We start from the raw sequence: 23,023 nt of genomic DNA on the forward strand, positions 1-23,023 counted from the left end.
GCAAGTATAAACACCATGGGACCACGCAGCCGTCATACCGCTCAGGAAGGAGACGTGTTCTGTCTCCTAGAGATGAACGTACTTTGGTGTGAAAAGTGCAAATCAATCCCAAAACAACAGCAAAGGACCTTGTGAAGATGCTGGACGAAACAGGTACAAAAGTATCTATATCCACTGTAAAAACGAGTCCTATATCGACATAACCTGAAAGGCCGCTCAGCAAGGAAGAAGCCACTGCTCCCAAACCACCATAAAAAAGCCAGACTACGGTTTGCAACTGCACATGGGGACAAAGATCGTACTTTTTGGAGAAATGTCCTCTGGTCTGATGAAACAGAAATAGAACTGTTTGGCCATAATGACCATCGTTATGTTTGGAGGACAAAGGGGGTGGCTTGCAAGCCGAAGAACACCATCCCAACCGTGAAGCACGGGGGTGGCAGCATCATGCTGTGGGGGTGCTTTGCTGCAGGAGGGACTGGTGCACTTCACAAAATAGATGGCATCATGAGGAAGGAAAATTATGTGGATATATTGAAGCAACATCTCAAGACATCAGTCAGGTAGATAAAGCTTGGTCGCAAATGGGTCTTCCAAATAGACAATGACCCCAAGCATACTTCCAATGTTGTTGCAAAATGGCTTAAGGACAACAAAGTCATGGTATTGGAGTGGCCATCACAAAGCCCTGACCACAATCCTATAGAAAATGTGTGGGCAGAACTGAAAAAGTGTGTGCGAGCAAGGAGGCCTACAAACCTGACTCAGTTACACCAGCTCTGTCAGGAGGAATGGACCAAAATTCACCCACCTTATTATGGGAAGCTTGTGAAAGGCTACCCGAAATGTTTGACCCAAGTTAAACAATTTAAAGGCAATGCTACCAAATACTAATTGAGTGTATGTAAACTTCTGACCCACTGGGAATGTGATGAAATAAATAAAAGATGAAATAAATAATTCTCTCTACTATTATTCTGACATTTCACATTCTTAAAATAAAGTGGTGATCCTAACTGACCTAAGACAGGGAATTCTTACTAGGATTAAATGTCAGGAATTGTGAAAAACTGAGTTTAAATGTATTTGGCTAAGGTGTATGTAAACTTTCGACTTCAACGTTGTACGTTATTTAGGGGGGTCAGCACTAGAATGTTATATGTTATATGTTGTATGTTATTTAGTTGGATCAGTAGTAGACTGTTGTATATTATATTTTGTATGTTATTTAGGGGGTCAGCACTAGAATGTTATATGTTATATATTGTATGTTATTTAGTGGGATCAGTAGTATAACGTTATATGTTGTATGTTATTTAGGGGGGTCAGTAGTATAACGTTATATGTTGTATGTTCTTTAGGGGGGTCAGTAGTATAACGTTATATGTTGTATGTTCTTTAGGGGAGTCAGTAGTATAACGTTATATGTTGTATGTTCTTTAGGGGGGTCAGTAGTATAACATTATATATTGTATGTTCTTTAGGGGGGTCAGTATGTTTGCCATGCTGACTGGGACGTTGCCTTTCACTGTGGAGCCGTTTAACATCAAGCAGCTGCATCAGAAGATGGTCAACGGAGAGATAGGAACCATACCCAACGATATCAGCAAAGGTACCACACACACACACACACACACACACACATCTCTCACAAACACACACACACACACACACACATCAGGAGAGGGAGACAGACATCACCTCACACACAGCCATGTCAGCACAACAAACAGAGCTTGTGTTACCATGGTGAGAATGAGTACAGGTACTGTTACCGTGGTGATAATGAGTACAGGTTGTGTTACCGTGGTGATAATGAGTACAGGTTTTATTACTGGGGCTGACAATTAGTACAGGTCGTGTTACCATGGTGATAATGAGTACAGGTCTTATTACCGTGGTGATAATGAGTATAGGTCGTGTTATCATGGTGATAATGAGTACAGGTTGTGTTACTGTGGTGATAATGAACAGGTCTTATTACCATGGTGATAATGAGTACAGGTCGTGTTACCGTGGTGATAATGAGTACAGGTCGTGCTACCGTGGTGATAATGAGTACAGGTTGTGTTACTGTGGTGATAATGAGTACAGGTCTTATTACCATGGTGATAATGACTAAAGCTTGTGTTACCGTGGTGATAATGAGTACAGGTTGTGTTACCGTGGTGATAATGAGTACAGGTGTGCTGGTCTAAGAGATGAGATCAGATTAATACAGCTGGTAAAAGACAGCAGTCTGAACACATCACAATCTACACAAGGCTATCACACTCTCCAACTCACACTGGGCTGGAATACAAACCTGCACTCCCAGTAACTCTCCAAGACAAGAATTGGAGATCCTGAGTACAGCTGGAACTCAGTACCTGTAGACTACAGCTGGAACTCAGTACCTGTAGACTACAGCTGGAACTCAGTACCTGTAGACTACAGCTGGAACTCAGTACCTGTAGACTACAGCTGGAACTCAGTACCTGTAGACTACAGCTGGAACTCAGTACCTGTAGACTACAGCTGGAACTCAGTACCTGTAGACTACAGCTGGAACTCAGCACCTGTAGAATACAGCTGGAACTCAGTACCTGTAGACTACAGCTGGAACTCAGTACCTGTAGACTACAGCTGGAACTCAGTACCTGTAGACTACAGCTTTGAACTCAGTACCTGTAGACTACAGCTGGAACTCAGTACCTGTAGACTACAGCTGGAACTCAGTACCTGTAGACTACAGCTGGAACTCAGTACCTGTAGACCTCAGCTGGAACTCAGTACCTGTAGACTACAGCTGGAACTCAGTACCTGTAGACTACAGCTGGAACTCAGTACCTGTAGACTACAGCCGGAACTCAGTACCTGTAGACTACAGCCAGAACTCAGTACCTGTAGACTACAGCCGGAACTCAGTACCTGTAGACTACAGCTGGAACTCAGTACCTGTAGACTTCAGCTGGAACTCAGTACCTGTAGACTACAGCTGGAACTCAGTACCTGTAGACTACAGCTGGAACTCAGTACCTGTAGACTACAGCCGGAACTCAGTACCTGTAGACTACAGCCGGAACTCAGTACCTGTAGACTACAGCCGGAACTCAGTACCTGTAGACTACAGCCGGAACTCAGTACCTGTAGACTACAGCCGGAACTCAGTACCTGTAGACTAGAGCCGGAACTCAGTACCTGTAGACTACAGCTGGAACTCAGTACCTGTAGACTACAGCTGGAACTCAGTACCTGTATACTACAGCTGGAACTCAGTACCTGTAGACTACAGCTGGAACTCAGTACCTGTAGACTACAGCTGGAACTCAGCACCTGTAGACTACAGCTGGAACTCAGCACCTGTAGACTACAGCTGGAACTCAGTACCTGTAGACTACAGCTGGAACTCAGTACCTGTAGACTACAGCTGGAACTCAGTACCTGTAGACTACAGCTGGAACTCATCACCTGTAGACTACAGCTGGAACTCAGTACCTGTAGACTACAGCTGGAACTCAGTACCTGTAGACTACAGCTGGAACTCAGTACCTGTAGACTACAGCTGGAACTCAGTACCTGTAGACTACAGCTGGAACTCAGTACCTGTAGAATACAGCTGGAACTCAGCACCTGTAGACTACAGCTGGAACTCAGTACATGTAGACTACAGCTGGAACTCAGTACCTGTAGACTACAGCCGGAACTCAGTACCTGTAGACTACAGCTGGAACTCAGTACCTGTAGACTACAGCCGGAACTCAGTACCTGTAGACTACAGCTGGAACTCAGTACCTGTAGACTACAGCTGGAACTCAGTACCTGTAGACTACAGCTGGAACTCAGTACCTGTAGACTACAGCTGGAACTCAGTACCTGTAGACTACAGCTGGAACTCAGTACCTGTAGACTACAGCTGGAACTCAGTACCTGTAGACTACAGCTTTGAACTCAGTACCTGTAGACTACAGCTGGAACTCAGTACCTGTAGACTACAGCTGGAACTCAGTACCTGTAGACTACAGCTGGAGCTCAGTACCTGTAGACTACAGCTGGAACTCAGTACCTGTAGACTACAGCTTTGAACTCAGTACCTGTAGACTACAGCTGGAACTCAGTACCTGTAGACTACAGCTGGAACTCAGTACCTGTAGACTACAGCTGGAACTCAGTACCTGTAGACCTCAGCTGGAACTCAGTACCTGTAGACTACAGCTGGAACTCAGTACCTGTAGACCTCAGCTGGAACTCAGTACCTGTAGACTACAGCTGGAACTCAGTACCTGTAGACTACAGCTGGAACTCAGTACCTGTAGACTACAGCCGGAACTCAGTACCTGTAGACTACAGCCGGAACTCAGTACCTGTAGACTACAGCTGGAACTCAGTACCTGTAGACTTCAGCTGGAACTCAGTACCTGTAGACTACAGCAGGAACTCAGTACCTGTAGACTACAGCCGGAACTCAGTACCTGTAGACTACAGCCGGAACTCAGTACCTGTAGACTACAGCCGGAACTCAGTACCTGTAGACTACAGCCGGAACTCAGTACCTGTAGACTACAGCCGGAACTCAGTACCTGTAGACTAGAGCCGGAACTCAGTACCTGTAGACTACAGCTGGAACTCAGTACCTGTAGACTACAGCTGGAACTCAGTACCTGTAGACTACAGCTGGAACTCAGCACCTGTAGACTACAGCTGGAACTCAGTGCCTGTAGACTACAGCTGGAACTCAGTGCCTGTAGACTACAGCTGGAACTCAGTACCTGTAGACTACAGCTGGAACTCAGTGCCTGTAGACTACAGCTGGAACTCATCACCTGTAGACTACAGCTGGAACTCAGTACCTGTAGACTACAGCTGGAACTCAGTACCTGTAGACTACAGCTGGAACTCAGTACCTGTAGACTACAGCTGGAACTCAGTACCTGTAGACTACAGCTGGAACTCAGTACCTGTAGACTACAGCTGGAACTCAGTACCTGTAGACTACAGCTGGAACTCAGTACCTGTAGACTACAGCTGGAACTCAGTACCTGTAGACTACAGCTGGAACTCAGTACCTGTAGACTACAGCCGGAACTCAGTACCTGTAGACTACAGCCGGAACTCAGTACCTGTAGACTACAGCCGGAACTCAGTACCTGTAGACTACAGCTGGAACTCAGTACCTGTAGACTACAGCTGGAACTCAGCACCTTTAGACTACAGCTGGAACTCAGTACCTGTAGACTACAGCTGGAACTCAGTACCTGTAGACTACAGCTGGAACTCAGTACCTGTAGACTACAGCTGGAACTCAGTACCTGTAGACTACAGCTGGAACTCAGCACCTGTAGACTACAGCTGGAACTCTGTACCTGTAGACTACAGCTGGAACTCAGCACCTGTAGACTACAGCTGGAACTCAGCACCTGTAGACTACAGCTGGAACTCAGTACCTGTAGACTACAGCTGGAACTCAGTACCTGTAGACTACAGCTGGAACTCAGCACCTTTAGACTACAGCTGTAACTCAGTACCTGTAGACTACAGCTGGAACTCAGTACCTGTAGACTACAGCTGGAACTCAGTACCTGTAGACTACAGCTGGAACTCAGCACCTGTAGACTACAGCTGGAACTCAGTACCTGTAGACTACAGCTGGAACTCAGTACCTGTAGACTACAGCTGGAACTCAGTACCTTTAGACTACAGCCCCAATTCAATGAATCGCTCTCTCTCCCCCTCTCTCTCTCTCTGTCTCTCTCTCTCTCTCTCTCTCTCTCTCTCTCTCTCTCTCTCTCTCTCTCTCTCTCTCTCTCTCTCTCTCTCTCTCTCTCTCTCTCTCTCTCTCTCTCTCTCTCTCTCTCTCTCTCTCTCTCTCTCTCTCTCTCTCTCTCTCTCTCTCTCTCTCTCTCTCCTCTCCCCCTCTCTTCAGGTGCAGTAGGTTTTGTTCTGTCCCTGTTGGAGCCAGAGCCTTTTAAACGGCCAACAATCAGATCAGCTATGGAGGAAAAATGGATCAATGAGGGATACACCAAGAGACCTCTACACACACTCACACACAGGAACAGGTAACACACACCAAGAGACCTCTACACACAGGAACAGGTAACACACACCAAGAGACCTCTACACACAGGAACAGGTAACACACACTTGCACGTGTTGAGTCATTCCTAAATTGAGTCAGTTTTGGGGGCGATCTCAGAGCTAACAGAGCCAGGCCAAGAGTAGCCTCTAGTTTCCCCTCAAACACTATCCACACCGTTAAACACACACACTTTGCTCACCACATCATGTCTTCTTTGTCATGTCATCTCTTTACCATCTGCCTCTAGGCACTCTTTCCAGATTTGATCAACTGTGCGTGCGTCCGTTTGTGTGTTTGTGTGATTGTTTTGTCTGTGTCTGTGTGTCTCCGTCTCTGTCTCCAGGCTGCGTCCTGAGGATCTGAACCAATCCGTGCTGTCCTACATGACAGAGTCTCTGGGTTACAGTCTGAGTGATGTCATCAACATGCTGACCAATAACAGGCCTTCTGCCGTCCTGGCCTCCTATCACCTGCTGCTCAGCAAACTGACCCGCGGACAGAGAGGGGCCAGGGGCATCAAGGTCTATAATACTCACACACCCCAGCTAGCACACAACGTTCTGAGGACCATTTGGTTTCTTAGAGCTTGGTGAGAGCGTGGTTGTCCTATGATTCTTTTGCATACATCCTTCCCACAACTTTATGGAAATGGTGCAGGATAGTTGCTTGGCTGTGGAACATTCTCATCACATTTAAGGAACTTGACAAAAAAAAAGTTACTTTAACAGAAAGTTTCCTGAAAGTTAAAACATGGTTACATTTCATTTCAATTTGACATTGGGAACGTTTTCAAATAGTTCAGAGAACATTAAGAAACAATGTTTTTCTGTGGGAGTTTCAGTACTTCAGCATTATGATTCCTACAGGTTTCCTCATGGTTCTATTTAATGTCATGTTCTCAAATTGCTCTGAGAACGTTAAGAAAACTTTTCAATAAAAACCACAATAACACTTTTGTAACATTCAGAGAACGTTCTAAGAATGTTATTTAAAAACATATACATTCCGTTCTCTGCATCAACAAAACTCTCTCTATCCTCTATATTGTTAAATGTGATCTTAATGAGTGCTTGTTTCCTTTGAAATGGCGTGTGTTTGAATAGACTCAAATTAACAGCTTTTTATTTGTAAAAAAACATGGCATTCCATGGATAGAAAGCCAGTATGACGATAGAGCTTTCAGGCTAGAATGAAAAGCGGCCGGTGAAAGCCAGTATGACGGTTAGCTTTCAGGCTAGAATGAAAGGTGGCCGCTGCGTGGGAGATAAAATATCTGTAGAGTTCAAAAAGTACTAGCGCTCAAAACCATGAAAAGGAATAACCCAAAGAGGCCATGGATAAAGAACAGAAGATTATAGGTTTGAATCTCACTGATGCAGCGCCACAATAAAAAAGGAATGTGTTTGCATGATTAATGCCTAAGCAAATGAATTTCCATGTGTCCTACCTGTGCTTGGAGTTTTTTAAAAAGTGAACCCAAAATAAGCTTAAAAGTCTTATGGAAACATTCAGTGAAAGGAAGTTATTAAAAAAACTCAAAATAACCTATATTTCCTAAAAATAAACGTTCCCAGAATAGGTCAAATTTTCACTTCTGTTCTCAGAAAAAACGTTCAGCTTTACCGGTCAGGAAACGAATGGCTTCATGTGGTCCTCTGTAGCTCAGCTGGTAGAGCACGGCGCTTGTAACGCCAAGGTAGTGGGTTCGATCCCCGGGACCACCCATACACAACAAAAAAAAATGTATGCACGCATGACTGTAAGTCGCTTTGGATAAAAGCGTCTGCTAAATGGCATATTATTATTATTATTATTCCCACAACCAATGTGAAACTAAAAACATATGTTCTCACAACTTCCAAGGAACCAAATGTGCTAGCTGGGACAGACACAGCTCCAGTGTGTGTGTTGTTTATTGTGTTGTTTAGTGTGTTGTTTATTGTGTTGTTTAGTGTGTTGTTTATTGTGTTGTTTAGTGTGTTGTTTATTGTGTTGTTTAGTGTGTTGTTTATTGTGTTGTTTATTGTGTTGTTTAGTGTGTTGTTTATTGTGTTGTTTAGTGTGTTGTTTATTGTGTTGTTTAGTGTGTTGTTTATTGTGTTGTTTATTGTGTTGTTTAGTGTGTTGTTTATTGTGTTGTTTAGTGTGTTGTTTATTGTGTTGTTTAGTGTGTTGTTTATTGTGTTGTTTAGTGTGTTGTTTAGTGTGTTGTTTATTGTGTTGTTTAGTGTGTTGTTTAGTGTGTTGTTTAGTGTGTTGTTTAGTGTGTTGTTTATTATGTTGTTTAGTGTGTTGTTTATTGTGTTGTTTAGTGTGTTGTTTAGTGTGTTGTTTAGTGTGTTGTTTAGTGTGTTGTTTATTGTGTTGTTTAGTGTGTTGTTTAGTGTGTTGTTTATTGTGTTGTTTAGTGTGTTGTTTATTGTGTTGTTTAGTGTGTTGTTTATTGTGTTGTTTAGTGTGTTGTTTAGTGTGTTGTTTAGTGTGTTGTTTATTGTGTTGTTTAGTGTGTTGTTTATTGTGTTGTTTATTGTGTTGTTTATTGTGTTGTTTAGTGTGTTGTTTATTGTGTTGTTTAGTGTGTTGTTTAGTGTGTTGTTTAGTGTGTTGTTTATTGTGTTGTTTATTGTGTTGTTTATTGTGTTGTTTAGTGTGTTGTTTATTGTGTTGTTTAGTGTGTTGTTTATTGTGTTGTTTATTGTGTTGTTTATTGTGTTGTTTAGTGTGTTGTTTAGTGTGTTGTTTAGTGTGTTGTTTATTGTGTTGTTTAGTGTGTTGTTTAGTGTGTTGTTTAGTGTGTTGTTTATTGTGTTGTTTAGTGTGTTGTTTAGTGTGTTGTTTAGTGTGTTGTTTATTGTGTTGTTTATTGTGTTGTTTATTGTGTTGTTTAGTGTGTTGTTTAGTGTGTTGTTTATTGTGTTGTTTATTGTGTTGTTTAGTGTGTTGTTTATTGTGTTGTTTATTGTGTTGTTTAGTGTGTTGTTTATTGTGTTGTTTATTGTGTTGTTTAGTGTGTTGTTTAGTGTGTTGTTTAGTGTGTTGTTTATTGTGTTGTTTAGTGTGTTGTTTTGTGTGTTGTTTAGTGTGTTGTTTATTGTGTTGTTTAGTGTGTTGTTTAGTGTGTTGTTTAGTGTGTTGTTTATTGTGTTGTTTAGTGTGTTGTTTATTGTGTTGTTTAGTGTGTTGTTTAGTGTGTTGTTTATTGTGTTGTTTATTGTGTTGTTTAGTGTGTTGTTTATTGTGTTGTTTATTGTGTTGTTTAGTGTGTTGTTTATTGTGTTGTTTAGTGTGTTGTTTAGTGTGTTGTTTAGTGTGTTGTTTATTGTGTTGTTTAGTGTGTTGTTTAGTGTGTTGTTTATTGTGTTGTTTAGTGTGTTGTTTAGTGTGTTGTTTATTGTGTTGTTTATTGTGTTGTTTATTGTGTTGTTTAGTGTGTTGTTTATTGTGTTGTTTATTGTGTTGTTTAGTGTGTTGTTTATTGTGTTGTTTAGTGTGTTGTTTAGTGTGTTGTTTAGTATGTTGTTAATTGTGTTGTTTATTGTGTTGTTTATTGTGTTGTTTATTGTGTTGTTTAGTGTGTTGTTTAGTGTGTTGTTTATTGTGTTGTTTATTGTGTTGTTTATTGTGTTGTTTAGTGTGTTGTTTATTGTGTTGTTTAGTGTGTTGTTTATTGTGTTGTTTATTGTGTTGTTTATTGTGTGTGTGACAGAAACTGGACACCAGTGAATGGAACCTGCCCAGTAATCCCACCTGGAGAGAGAAGAGCAGCACTGCAGCCAGGACACAGCAACATGTAAATATAATACTGTACTATACTATACTATACTATGATACTATATACAGTGGCTTGTGGAAATTTTCGCCCCACTTGGCATTTTTCCTATTTTGTTGCCTTACAACCTCGAATCAAAATGGATTTTTGGGGGGTTTGTATCATTTGATTTACACAACATGCCTACCACTTTGAAGATGCAAAATATTATTTATTGTGAAACAAACAAGAAATAAGACAAAGAAAACAGAAAACTTGAGCGTGCATAACTATTCACCCCCCTAAGTCAATACTTTGTAGAGCCACCTTTTGCAGCAATTACAGCGGCAAGTCTCTTGGGGTATGTCTCTATAAGCTAGCCACTGGGATGTTTGCCCATTCTTCAAGGCAAAACTGCTCCAGCTCCTTCAAGTTGGATGGGTTCCGCTGGTGTACAGCAATCTTTAAGTCATACCACAGATTCTCAATTGGATTGAGGTCTGGGCTTTGACTAGGCCATTCCAAGACATATAAATGTTTCCCCTTAAACCACTCGAGTGTTGCTTTAGCAGTATGCTTAGGGTCATTGTTCTGCTGGAAGGTGAACCTCCATCCCAGTCTCAAATCTATGGAAGACTGAAACAGGTTTCCCTCAAGAATTTCTCTGTATTTAGCGCCATCCATCATTCCTTCAATTCTGACCAGTTTCCCAGTCCCTGCCAATTAAAAACATCCCCACAGCATGATGCTGCCACCACCATGCTTCACTGTGGGGATGGTGTTCTCAGGGTGATGAGAGGTGTTGGGTTTGCACCAGACATAGCGTTTTCCTTGATGGCCAAAAAGCTAAATTTTTGTCTCATCTGACCAGAGTACCTTCTTCCATATGTTTGGGGAGTCTCCCACATGCCTTTTGGTGAACACCAAACATGTTTGCTTCTTTTTTTCTTTAAGCAATGGCTTTTTTCTGGCCACTCTTCCATAAAGCCCAGCTCTGTGGAGTGTACGGCTTAAAGTGGTCCTATGGACAGATACTCCAATCTCCGCTGTGGAGCTTTGCAGCTCCTTCAGGGTTATCTTTGGTCTCTTTGTTGCCTCTCTGATTAATGCCCTCCTTGCCTGGTCCGTGAGTTTTGGTGGGCGGCCCTCTCTTGGCAGGTTTGTTGTGGTGCCATATTCTTTCAATTTTTTAATAATGGATTTAATGGTGCTCTGTGGGATGTTCAAAGATTCAGATATTTTTTTATAACCCAACCCTGATCTGTACTTCTCCACAACTTTGTCCCTGACCTGTTTGGAGAGCTCCTTGGTCTTCATGGTGCTGCTTGCTTGGTGGTGCCCCTTTGCTTAGTGGTGTTGCAGACTCTGGGGCCTTTCAGAACAGGTTTATATATACTGAGATCATGTGACACTTAGATTGCACACAGGTGGACTTTATTTAACTAATTATGTGACTTCTGAAGGTAGTTGGTTGCACCAGATCTTATTTAGGGGCTTCATAGTAAAGGGGGTGAATACATATGCACGCACCACTTTTCCATTATTTATTTTTTAGAATTGTTTGAAACAAGTAATTTTTTTCATTTCACATCACCAATTTGGACTATTTTGTGTATGTCCATTACATGAAATCCAAATAAAAACCCATTAAAATGACAGGTTGTAATGCAACAAAATTGGAAAAACGCAAAGGGGGATGAATACTTTTGCAAGGCACTGTAGTGCTTTACATTACACTATATAGAAGAGCAACCCTGCAGCCATGACACAGCAACAGGCAGGGTTAGTGTAACTACTAAGCCCACTTCCATCTTTGGATATAAAAATATTTTAAAAAGAAATACCTTTTCTGCTGTTTAATGTTTCAACTAATTAATTTGGTTGTTATATACATAACAATTATTTTATTCTAAGCCAATCAGATGTTTTATTATTCAGTTATTGACAGTTATGTTATGGGCGGCAGGTAGCTTAGTGGGTAAGAGCGTTGTGCCAGTAACCGAAAGGTCGCTGGTTCTAATCCCCGAGCCGACTAGATGAAAAATCTGTTGATGTGCCCTTGAGCAAGGCACTTAACCCTAATTGCTCTGGATAAGAGCGTCTGCTAAATGACTTAAATTTATGTGTAAGTTACCATACTAGTGGACAATTTCAAAGCTGCAAAGAAACTTTCGTGTTGAGGCAACCCTCAGATAAACACAGATATTTTTTGTAATTTCTCAAATAAGTGATCATACTTTATGAAAATGAAGAGATGAATGTACTGATATATGCACATGATAGAATATTTCATGAGCATTCATTACTACTTCTTGTCAATTGAAAATAAATCTGTTTTTTTCCATGCTAGCAGTCGTGCCTGCATGCTACAGTCACACAGAAGCAACAGATAACAGATTTCAGGCATTCACAGCTAACATTTGAAATGCATTTAGTCTCATTTTACTGTTAAATGAACTTTGCATTGATATATATAGATGCCATTTTTGTAAATGTGACATTTATCTCAGGTGGGCTTTAAGGGTACAAGGCACTCCCTCTATACAGAATGTAAATGACAATGAAGAAATGTTGTTCAATCTGATCAATACTAATTTTGCATTATATTTTAGTCTATAGTGCATATTTATTCCCCAAACCATTGGTTTCCAAATATTTTATGAGTAGATTTTGCTATTCAGACCTTTTCACCATACATCACTGTTATTCCAATTAAGCCCAGTATGGTCCTATTAAGCCCAGTATGCTCCTATTAAGCCCAGTATGCTCCTATTAAGCCCAGTATGCTCCTATTAAGCCCAGTATGCTCCTATTAAGCCCAGTATGCTCCTATTAAACCCAGTATGCTCCTATTAAGCCCAGTATGCTACTATTAAACCCAGTATGCTCCTATTAAGCCCAGTATGCTCCTATTAAGCCCAGTATGCTCCTATTAAACCCAGTATGCTCCTATTAAGCCCAGTATGCTCCTATTAAACCCAGTATGCTCCTATTAAGCCCAGTATGCTCCTATTAAGCCCAGTATGCTCCTATTAAGCCCAGTATGCTCCTATTAAACCCAGTATGCTCCTATTAAGCCCAGTATGCTACTATTAAACCCAGTATGCTCCTATTAAGCCCAGTATGCTCCTATTAAGCCCAGTATGCTCCTATTAAGCCCCAGTATGCTCCTATTAAACCCAGTATGCTCCTATTAAACCCAGTATGCTCATATTAAGCCCAGTATGCTCCTATTAAACCCAGTATGCTCCTATTAAGCCCAGTATGGTCCAATTAAGCCCAGTATGCTCCTATTAAGCCCAGTATGCTCCTATTAAACCCAGTATGCTCCTATTAAGCCCAGTATGCTACTATTAAACCCAGTATGCTCCTATTAAGCCCAGTATGCTCCTATTAAGCCCAGTATGCTCCTATTAAACCCAGTATGGTCCTATTAAACCCAGTATGGTCCTATTAAACCCAGTATGGTCCTATTAAGCCCAGTATGCTCCTATTAAACCCAGTATGCTCCTATTAAGCCCAGTATGCTCCTATTAAGCCCAGTATGCTCCTATTAAACCCAGTATGCTCCTATTAAACCCAGTATGCTCCTATTAAGCCCCAGTATGCTCCTATTAAGCCCAGTATGCTCCTATTAAGCCCAGTATGCTCCTATTAAGCCCAGTATGCTCCTATTAAACCCAGTATGCTCCTATTAAGTCCAGTATGCTCCTATTAAGCCCCAGTATGCTCCTATTAAGCCCAGTATGCTCCTATTAAGCCCAGTATGCTCCTATTAAGCCCAGTATGCTCCTATTAAGGGCAGTATGCTCCTATTAAGCCCAGTATGCTCCTATTAAGCCCAGTATGCTCCTATTAAGCCCAGTATGCTCCTATTAAGCCCAGTATGCTCCTATTAAGGGCAGTATGCTCCTATTAAGCCCAGTATGCTCCTATTAAGCCCAGTATGCTCCTATTAAGCCCAGTATGCTCCTATTAAGCCCAGTATGCTCCTATTAAGCCCAGTATGCTCCTATTAAACCCAGTATGCTCCTATTAAGCCCAGTATGCTCCTATTAAGCCCAGTATGCTCCTATTAAGCCCCAGTATGCTCCTATTAAACCCAGTATGCTCCTATTAAACCCAGTATGCTCATATTAAGCCCAGTATGCTCCTATTAAACCCAGTATGCTCCTATTAAGCCCAGTATGGTCCAATTAAGCCCAGTATGCTCCTATTAAGCCCAGTATGCTCCTATTAAACCCAGTATGCTCCTATTAAGCCCAGTATGCTCCTATTAAGCCCAGTATGCTCCTATTAAGCCCAGTATGCTCCTATTAAGCCCAGTATGCTCCTATTAAACCCAGTATGCTCCTATTAAGCCCAGTATGCTCCTATTAAGCCCAGTATGCTCCTATTAAGCCCAGTATGCTCCTATTAAACCCAGTATGCTCCTATTAAGCCCAGTATGCTCCTATTAAGCCCAGTATGCTCCTATTAAACCCAGTATGCTCCTATTAAGTCCAGTATGGTGTCTTTACCAAGATTAGAAACTATTAGAAAGCTCTGTTCTCTCTCCAAGACGTCTGGAGTGGACAGGAAGTGGTTGATGCAGAGAGAGTAGAACAAGACCTGGGTTGAGAGACATCAGGGACAGAAGACCTACAGTGGTGGACAAGACGCTAACAAATGAGGGACAAAAAGATGACTATTGGGCGACTACTCATGCACTTTGGGGTGGGGGCATTGTCATATTGTTGTCCTTCATTCATCCAGGTGATTCTGTTTTTTGGTCCACCACCTGTAACTTTTTAATACACAATAGAGAGGGAGATTTGAAACTGTCTTCAGATACGCTTCAGGAAGACAAGTTTAATTACTTGACAAGAATAGCTGTACAGCAAATGTAAAAAAAAACAGCTTTCAGATAATTCATTGAACGTAGTGTGTGTTATGGTCTTTGTTGCATGGCTTCTTATCCACAGAGGGCCAGTCTGGGTGCAGGTTTGTGTTCTAACCAAGCAATAACACACCTGATTCAACTAATCATGTCTTGATTGAAGTCTATGATTGGTTGATTAGTTGAATCAGGTGTGTACTGTTTGGCAAGAACAAAAGCCTAAATTCACCTTGATCTCTGTGGATACGATTGGACAACCCCCTGTTATAAGTGCTATTCACATTTTACATAAGAAATGTCCGTTTGTAAGTTGTGAACATTTTGAAAATAATTCAAATGATTCAAATTCAAATAATTCAAATGAGGTGTGCTTATTTGGAACACCCATGGGCTGAAAGGGTACACTCTGTACATTACCCATTAAGCCCAGTCCCGACATTTCACAGATTTGATCAAATATTTGTATGTCTTATTAAAAGAAATTGTAAGTAAAGTCATGAAACATCAGGACAGATTCACCTTTCATTTTATCTACACGTTTCTTACAGAAATTAGGGCAGTATGTTAGAAATGTCTAAACTTAGATTTTGGTGGGCTTAATACCTACACTATATACTACTATACACTATATACTACACATATGATATACTATATACTACTATACACTATATACTACACTATGATACTATATACTACTATACACTATATACTGCACTATGATATACTATATACTACTATACACTATATACTACACATATGATATACTATATACTACTATACACTATATACTACACTATGATATACTATATACTACTATACACTATATACTACACTATGATATACTATATACTACTATACACTATATACTACACTATGATATACTATATACTACTATACACTATATACTACACATATGATATACTATATACTACTATACACTATATACTACACTATGATATACTATATACTACTATACACTATATACTACACATATGATATACTATATACTACTATACACTATATACTACACTATGATACTATATACTACTATACACTATATACTACACATATGATATACTATATACTACTATACACTATATACTACACTATGATACTATATACTACTATACACTATATACTACACTATGATATACTATATACTACTATACACTATACTATGATATACTATATACTAATGTACACTATATACTACACATATGATATACTATATACTTCTATACACTATATACTACACTATGATATACTATATACTACTATACACTATATACTACACTATGATATACTATATACTACTATACACTATATACTACACATATGATATACTATATACTACTAAACACTATATACTACACATATGATATACTATATACTACTATACACTATATACTACACTATGATATACTATATACTACTATACACTATATACTACACTATGATATACTATATACTACTATACACTATATACTACACATATGATATACTATATACTACTATACACTATATACTACACTATGATATACTATATACTACTATACACTATATACTACACATATGATATACTATATACTACTATACACTATATACTACACTATGATATACTATATACTACTATACACTATATACTACACATATGATATACTATATACTACTATACACTATATACTACACTATGATATACTATATACTACTATACACTATATACTACACATATGATATACTATATACTACTATACACTATATACTACACTATGATATACTATATACTACTATACACTATATACTACACATATGATATACTATATACTACTATACACTATATACTACACTATGATACTATATACTACTATACACTATATACTACACATATGATATACTATATACTACTATACACTATATACTACACTATGATACTATATACTACTATACACTATATACTACACTATGATATACTATATACTACTATACACTATATACTACACTATGATATACTATATACTACTATACACTATATACTACACATATGATATACTATATACTACTATACACTATATACTACACTATGATACTATATACTACTATACACTATATACTACACATATGATATACTATATACTACTATACACTATATACTACACTATGATACTATATACTACTATACACTATATACTACACTATGATATACTATATACTACTATACACTATATACTACACTATGATACTATATACTACTATACACTATATACTACACTATGATATACTATATACTACTATACACTATATACTACACTATGATATACTATATACTACTATACACTATATACTACACTATGATATACTATATACTACTATACACTATATACTACACTATGATATACTATATACTATATACTACTATACACTATATACTACACTATGATATACTATATACTACTATACACTATATACTACACATATGATATACTTTATAGAAGAGCAACATCTCAGTCAGGACACACTACATCCTTTCTACTTCTATATAATACTATATAACACTACACAGCAGGCACCAAGGCTCAGCCAATCACTGTGTTGTAGACTGAGCCAGCCAATGAGAAGGTCTCTAAGCAGTCCAGCCGGCCCCCGAGGAGCCAACCACAGCCCCCAGAGGAGGAATGTCTCTGCAACAAGAGGAGACAGGAAGGCCCTCCCACAGAGTCCCGCCCCTCCTCCACCTCTCTCCCCCCTTGTCTCCCTTCCCCCTGCCCCACGCCTCTCATTGATGAAGAGATCACCATCACTCTGTTCCCTGAAGGTAGGACACACACACACACACACAGAAACACACCAACCCCCCCCCCACACACACACACACACACACACACACACAGAAACACACCAACCCCCCCCCACACACACACACACACACACACAGACACAGAAACACACCAACCCACACACACACACACACAGACACACACACACACACACAGACACAGAAACACACCAACCCACACACACACACACACACACACACACACACAGACACACACACACAGACACAGAAACACACCAACCCACACACACACACACACACACACACACACACAAAAAACACCTTTGTTACACTTCTGTATTCTAGGCTACTGTCCTTACTCCCAAAGTGTGCACTTGTTCACTTCGCTTTACTGATTTGAAAGGAAATGTTTTGTGTTGGGTTGTGTTGTTACTCATTCACCTGTCTGTAATGTGTTCTAGTCTCTGTGCTCTGTGTTCTAGTCTCTGTGTTCTGTGTTCCGGACTCTGAGTTCTGTGTTCTAGTCTCTGTGTTATAAACTCTGTGCTCTGTGTTCTAGTCTCTGTGTTCTGTGTTCCAGACTCTGTCTTCTGTGTTCCAGACTCTGTGTTCTAGTCTCTGTGTTCTGTGTTCTAGTCTCTGTGTTCTGTGTTCCGGACTCTGAGTTCTGTGTTCTAGTCTCTGTGTTATAAACTCTGTGCTCTGTGTTCTAGTCTCTGTCTTCTGTGTTCCAGACTCTGAGTTCTGTGTTCTAGTCTCTGTGTTCTAGTCTCTGTGTTCTGTGTTCTAGTCTCTGTGTTCTGTGTTCTAGTCTCTGTGTTCTGTGTTCTAGTATCTGTGTTCTGTGTTCCAGACTCTGAGTTCTGTGTTCTAGTCTCTGTGTTCTAAACTCTGTGCTCCGTGTTCCAGTCTCTGTGTTCTGTGTTCTAGTCTCTTTGTTCTGTGTTCCAGACTCTGTGTTATAAACCTTGTGCTCTGTGTTCTAGTCTCTGTGTTCTGTGTTCTAGTCTCTTTGTTCTGTGTTCCAGACTCTGAGTTCTGTGTTCTAGTCTCTGTGTTATAAACTCTGTGCTCTGTGTTCTAGTCTCTGTGTTCTGTGTTCTAGTCTCTATGTTCTGTGTTCTAGTTTTTGTGTTCTAGTCTCTGTGTTGTGTGGTTTAGTCTCTTTGTTCTGTGTTCCAGTCTCTGTGTTCTGTGTTCAGTCTCTGTGTTCTGTGTTCCAGTCTCTGAGTTCTGTGTTCCACTCTCTGTGTTCTGTGGTTTAGTCTCTTTGTTCTAGTCTTTGTGTTCACTGTTCTAGTCTCTGTGTACTGTGTTCTAGTCTGTTTGTTGTGTTCTGTGTTCTAGTCTCTGTGGGATCTGATCTAGTCTGTGTTCTGTGTTCAAGTCTGTGTTCTAGTCTTTATGTTCTGTATTCTAGCCTCTGTGTTCTGTGTTCAGTCTCTGTGTTCTGTGTTCCAGTCTCTGAGTTCTGTGTTCCACTCTCTGTGTTCTGTGTTCTAGTCTCTTTGTTCTGTGTTCCAGACTCTGAGTTCTGTGTTCTAGTCTCTGTGTTATAAACTCTATGCTCTGTGTTCTAGTCTATGTGTTCTGTGTTCTAGTCTCTGTGTTCTGTGTTCTAGTCTCTGTGTTCTGTGTTCTAGTTTTTGTGTTCTAGTCTCTGTGTTCTGTGGTTCAGTCTCTTTGTTCTAGTCTTTGTGTTCTGTGTTCTAGTCTCTGTGGGATCTGATCTAGTCTGTGTTCTGTGTTCAAGTCCGTGTTCTAGTCTATATGTTCTGTATTCTAGCCTCTGTGTTCCACTCTCTGTGTTCTAGTCTCGGTATACTGAAATCGAGTCTTTGTGTTCTAATGTCTGTATTCTATGTTCTAGACTCTGTGGTCTGTGTTCTAGTCTCTGTGTTCTGTAATCCAGTCTCTGTGGGGTGTGTTCCAGTCTCTGTGTTATAGTCTCTGTGTTCTAGTCTCTTTGTTCTGTGTTCCAGTCTCTGTGTTATAGTCTCTGTGTTCTGTGTTTCAGTCTCTGTGTTTTAGTCCTTGTGTTCTGTGTTCCAGTATCTGTGTTCTTTGTTCTGGTCTCTGCGTTCTGTGCTCCAATCTCTGTGTTCTAGTCCCTTTGTTCTGTGTTCTAGTTTCTGTGTTATGTGTTCTATTCTCTGGGTTCTGTTCTCTGTGTTCTGTCATCTAGTCTCTGTGTTTGGTGTTTTAGTCTACGTGTTATGTGGTCTACTCTCTTTGTGCCTTGTTCTAGTCTCTGTGTTCTAGTCTCTTTGTTCTGTGTTCTAGTCTCTGTGTTCTGTGTTCTAGTCTCTGTGTTCTGTGTTCTAGTCTCTGTGTTCTGTTTTCTGTGTTCTAGTCTTTGTGTTCTTTGTTCCAGTCTCTGTTCTAGTCTCTTTGTTCTGTGTTCTAGTCTCTGTGTTCCAGTCTCTGTGTTCTGTGTTCCAGTCTCTATGTTCTGTGTTCCAGTCTCTGTGTTCCAGTCTCTGTGTTCTGTGTTCCAGTCTCTATGTTCTGTGTTCTAGTCTCTGTGTTCTAGTCTCTGTGTTCTGTGTTCCAGTCTCTATGTTCTGTGTTCCAGTCTCTGTGTTCCAGTCTCTGTGTTCTGTGTTCCAGTCTCTATGTTCTGTGTTCTAGTCTCTGTGTTCTAGTCTCTGTGTTCTGTGTTCTAGTCTCTGTGTTCTGTGTTCTAGTCTCTGTGTTCTAGTCTCTGTGTTCTGTGTTCCAGTCTCTATGTTCTGTGTTCCAGTCTCTGTGTTCCAGTCTCTGTGTTCTGTGTTCCAGTCTCTATGTTCTGTGTTCTAGTCTCTGTGTTCTAGTCTCTGTGTTCTGTGTTCTAGTCTCTGTGTTCTGTGTTCTAGTCTCTGTGTTCCAGTCTCTGTGTTCTGTGTTCCAGTCTCTATGTTCTGTGTTCTAGTCTCTGTGTTCCAGTCTCTGTGTTCTGTGTTCCAGTCTCTGTGTTTGGGGACAGAGAGCTGGTCCATCTCGCACCTCCTAAAAGCTCTGCCTCCAAGCTGTGTGACTCTGCCCCCTTGCCACGCCTCTTGGATCCAACCAGAGAAGGCCAGGTCAGACTGGTCAAACTCTTCAGAACGTTGTTTGCTCTGTACCATTTCAATTCCAGTTAATTCAGAAAGGAAATCAAATTCCAATTCCACATTTTCCTCTTTGAAAAGCATTGAAGGGAACTGGAATTGGAGTTTCAGTGTACTTCCGGAATTGACCCCAACCATGCTCATTATCCCTAAAATATTTATTAACAGATGAGTTGATGTAACAGCTAAAGCCTAATTTATACCCTACGTATGTAGGCAATGCAAGAACAGAGTTAGCAATGCAAAATGGCCATCCTGTGTACGATCCTGCGATACTGCATTGAGTTACAAATTGTTGGGCTGCACACGTTTGTGTATTTTTGCTACGCAACTGCACAGGATGCCCATTTTCATAGATAAATGTAGGGTTTAACATTGAGCAGATGTTGCAGTTTTCTCCAAAATGATTCATTAATGTTCAGTCTGAGGTCACCACTGTATTCTTTAGTGTCCAGCTCCTGCCTCATGTTGCCACTCTCTGTTCAGGTCCGTCCAGTCCATCCACCACACGCGCTCAGAACCACACACTCCGATGGGGCGGAACTCGACAACAGCCACCTCCACGACGACGACGACGGTTGTCACGATGACCACGTTCACCATCATCGCCATGGCAACAATGACCGGCTAAAGAAACTGCAGACGTTCTACTCCTCGGAGACGAAGGGCGGAGTCTCCATATCTCCCAGAATGATCCTGGAGACCACGGAGCCACGCCCCTCGGACAGAGAACACCTGGCAGGCGCCATGGAAATGGCCCAAACTGCCCCGCCCCCTCTCCCCCAGCTACGGAATGCTGGGCTGAAGGAGGGAGGAGGGGGAGGAGGGGGGAGGAAGGTCACATGGGTGGGCCACATGGTGCGGCCGCAGGGCCCCACGGGGCTCCTGGTCAACGGGTCCAAACCCCCGGCCTTCCCCTCCCAGAGACAGCATGCTCTGGTCATCAAGAGCCTTCGCCAGGAGAGGGGGAGGAGAGGAGGAGGAGGAGATAGAGAAGGAGGTGGGGGAAGAGGAGGAGGGATGAGTGGAGGAGTGAAGCGTAACTCTGTTCAGCTGCGTCAGTCCTTACAGCGTCGAGTAGCTGACCTGAACCTCCCTCTGCTCCCAGCAGCCCAGCAGAGACCCTACTGACCTAAGACCCTAACCCTGCTGACCTACTGACCTACAGAGACCCTGCTGACCTACTGACCTACAGAGACCCTACTGACCTACAGAGATCCTACTGACCTACAGAGACCCTGCTGACCTACTGACCTACTGACCTACTGACCTACAGACCTACAGAGACCCTGCTGACCTACAGAGACCCTGCTGACCTACAGAGACCCTACTGACCTACAGAGACCCTGCTGACCTACTGACCTACTGACCTACAGAGACCTTACTGACCTACTGACCTACAGAGACCTTACTGACCTACTGACCTACAGAGACCCTGCTGACCTACTGACCTACAGAGACCCTGCTGACCTACTGACCTACTGACCTACAGAGACCTTACTGACCTACTGACCTGCTGACCTACAGAGACCCTGCTAACCTACTGACCTACTGACCTACAGAGACCCTGCTGACCTGCTGACCTACAGAGACCCTGCTGACCTACTGACCTGCTGACCTACAGAGACCCTGCTGACCTACTGATCTACTGACCTACAGAGACCTTACTGACCTACTGACACCCTGCTAACCTACAGAGACCCTGCTGACCTACAGAGACCCTGCTGACCTACTGACCTACAGAGACCCTGCTGACCTACAGAGACCCTGCTGACTCTGGTGACTAGGGGGTTAATCACTCTACAAAGTCCAAAACATGTCCATGTCCGCACAGCCGCGTTGTAGAATATTGGACCGTTGGCTTTCATACTTTTCGAATTCTAAGCACGTGTCAAGGAATTCCACTATCCGTCAACACGTTCACATTAATAGAAGCACGTGGAGCCACATTGATATGGTACAACGGGCCGCAGGACTATCGCGGATCTGTGACTGTGAACTCTGAATTGCGCTTCAGGAAGAGGGGGAGTGAGGAGGTGAACACAGAGACCCTGGTGAACCTGGTGACTAGGCTAGGAAGAGAACCAGATGTCAACCAGCTACTGGTTTATAGTGCCAAAGGATTACAGTTCACCATGAACAAGGCGCTCTTATGTGATGTCATCGGGTGGAACCAGGTAGAACGTTCCATAGCATTATCACAGTGCTGTATGGGTTAACTCTCATAATCAGTCTCTAGAGTACCATCACAGTACTGAATGGGTTAACTCTCACTCTCATAATCAGTCTTTATTAACATTTGTTTTTACTCTATTCACTGAACTGTATTCACATTTTTTACTCCCATAAAAACAGACAATGTGTATTTCTCTTATTCTGGATGATTATATTATGATATGACTATTACATATCTCTCTCCCTCCATCTCTGTGACATTAATAATGTGTGTAGACTA

General features: G+C 41.4%; 1 protein-coding gene across 1 annotated transcript; it reads left to right on the top strand.

Moving 5' to 3' along the window:
* The first annotated feature begins 1,490 nt into the window (after positions 1-1,490).
* On the top strand, positions 1,491-21,940 carry LOC121562089 (hormonally up-regulated neu tumor-associated kinase). Its single transcript, XM_041874466.2, has 7 exons — positions 1,491-1,612; positions 5,903-6,038; positions 6,402-6,579; positions 9,765-9,848; positions 17,281-17,497; positions 20,426-20,541; positions 21,055-21,940. The coding sequence occupies exons 1-7, from the start codon at positions 1,495-1,497 to the stop codon at positions 21,697-21,699; spliced, it is 1,494 nt and encodes a 497-aa protein (XP_041730400.1). The 5' UTR covers positions 1,491-1,494; the 3' UTR covers positions 21,700-21,940.
* The last annotated feature ends 1,083 nt before the right edge of the window (positions 21,941-23,023 follow it).

This window comes from Coregonus clupeaformis, unplaced genomic scaffold, assembly GCF_020615455.1.
Source record: "Coregonus clupeaformis isolate EN_2021a unplaced genomic scaffold, ASM2061545v1 scaf0301, whole genome shotgun sequence".
Taxonomy (NCBI): Eukaryota; Metazoa; Chordata; class Actinopteri; order Salmoniformes; family Salmonidae; genus Coregonus; species Coregonus clupeaformis.

What these genes read in the sequence shown, in the direction of transcription:
- LOC121562089 (XM_041874466.2), top strand. Translation starts at nt 1,495, where the DNA reads ATGTTTGCCATGCTGACTGGGACGTTGCCTTTCACTGTGGAGCCGTTT. An exon ending in CAGCCAGGACACAGCAACAT is followed by an intron (nt 9,849 to 17,280) that starts GTAAATATAATA and finishes ACTGTGTTGTAG; the next exon opens with ACTGAGCCAGCCAATGAGAA. An exon ending in ATCCAACCAGAGAAGGCCAG is followed by an intron (nt 20,542 to 21,054) that starts GTCAGACTGGTC and finishes CTCTCTGTTCAG; the next exon opens with GTCCGTCCAGTCCATCCACC.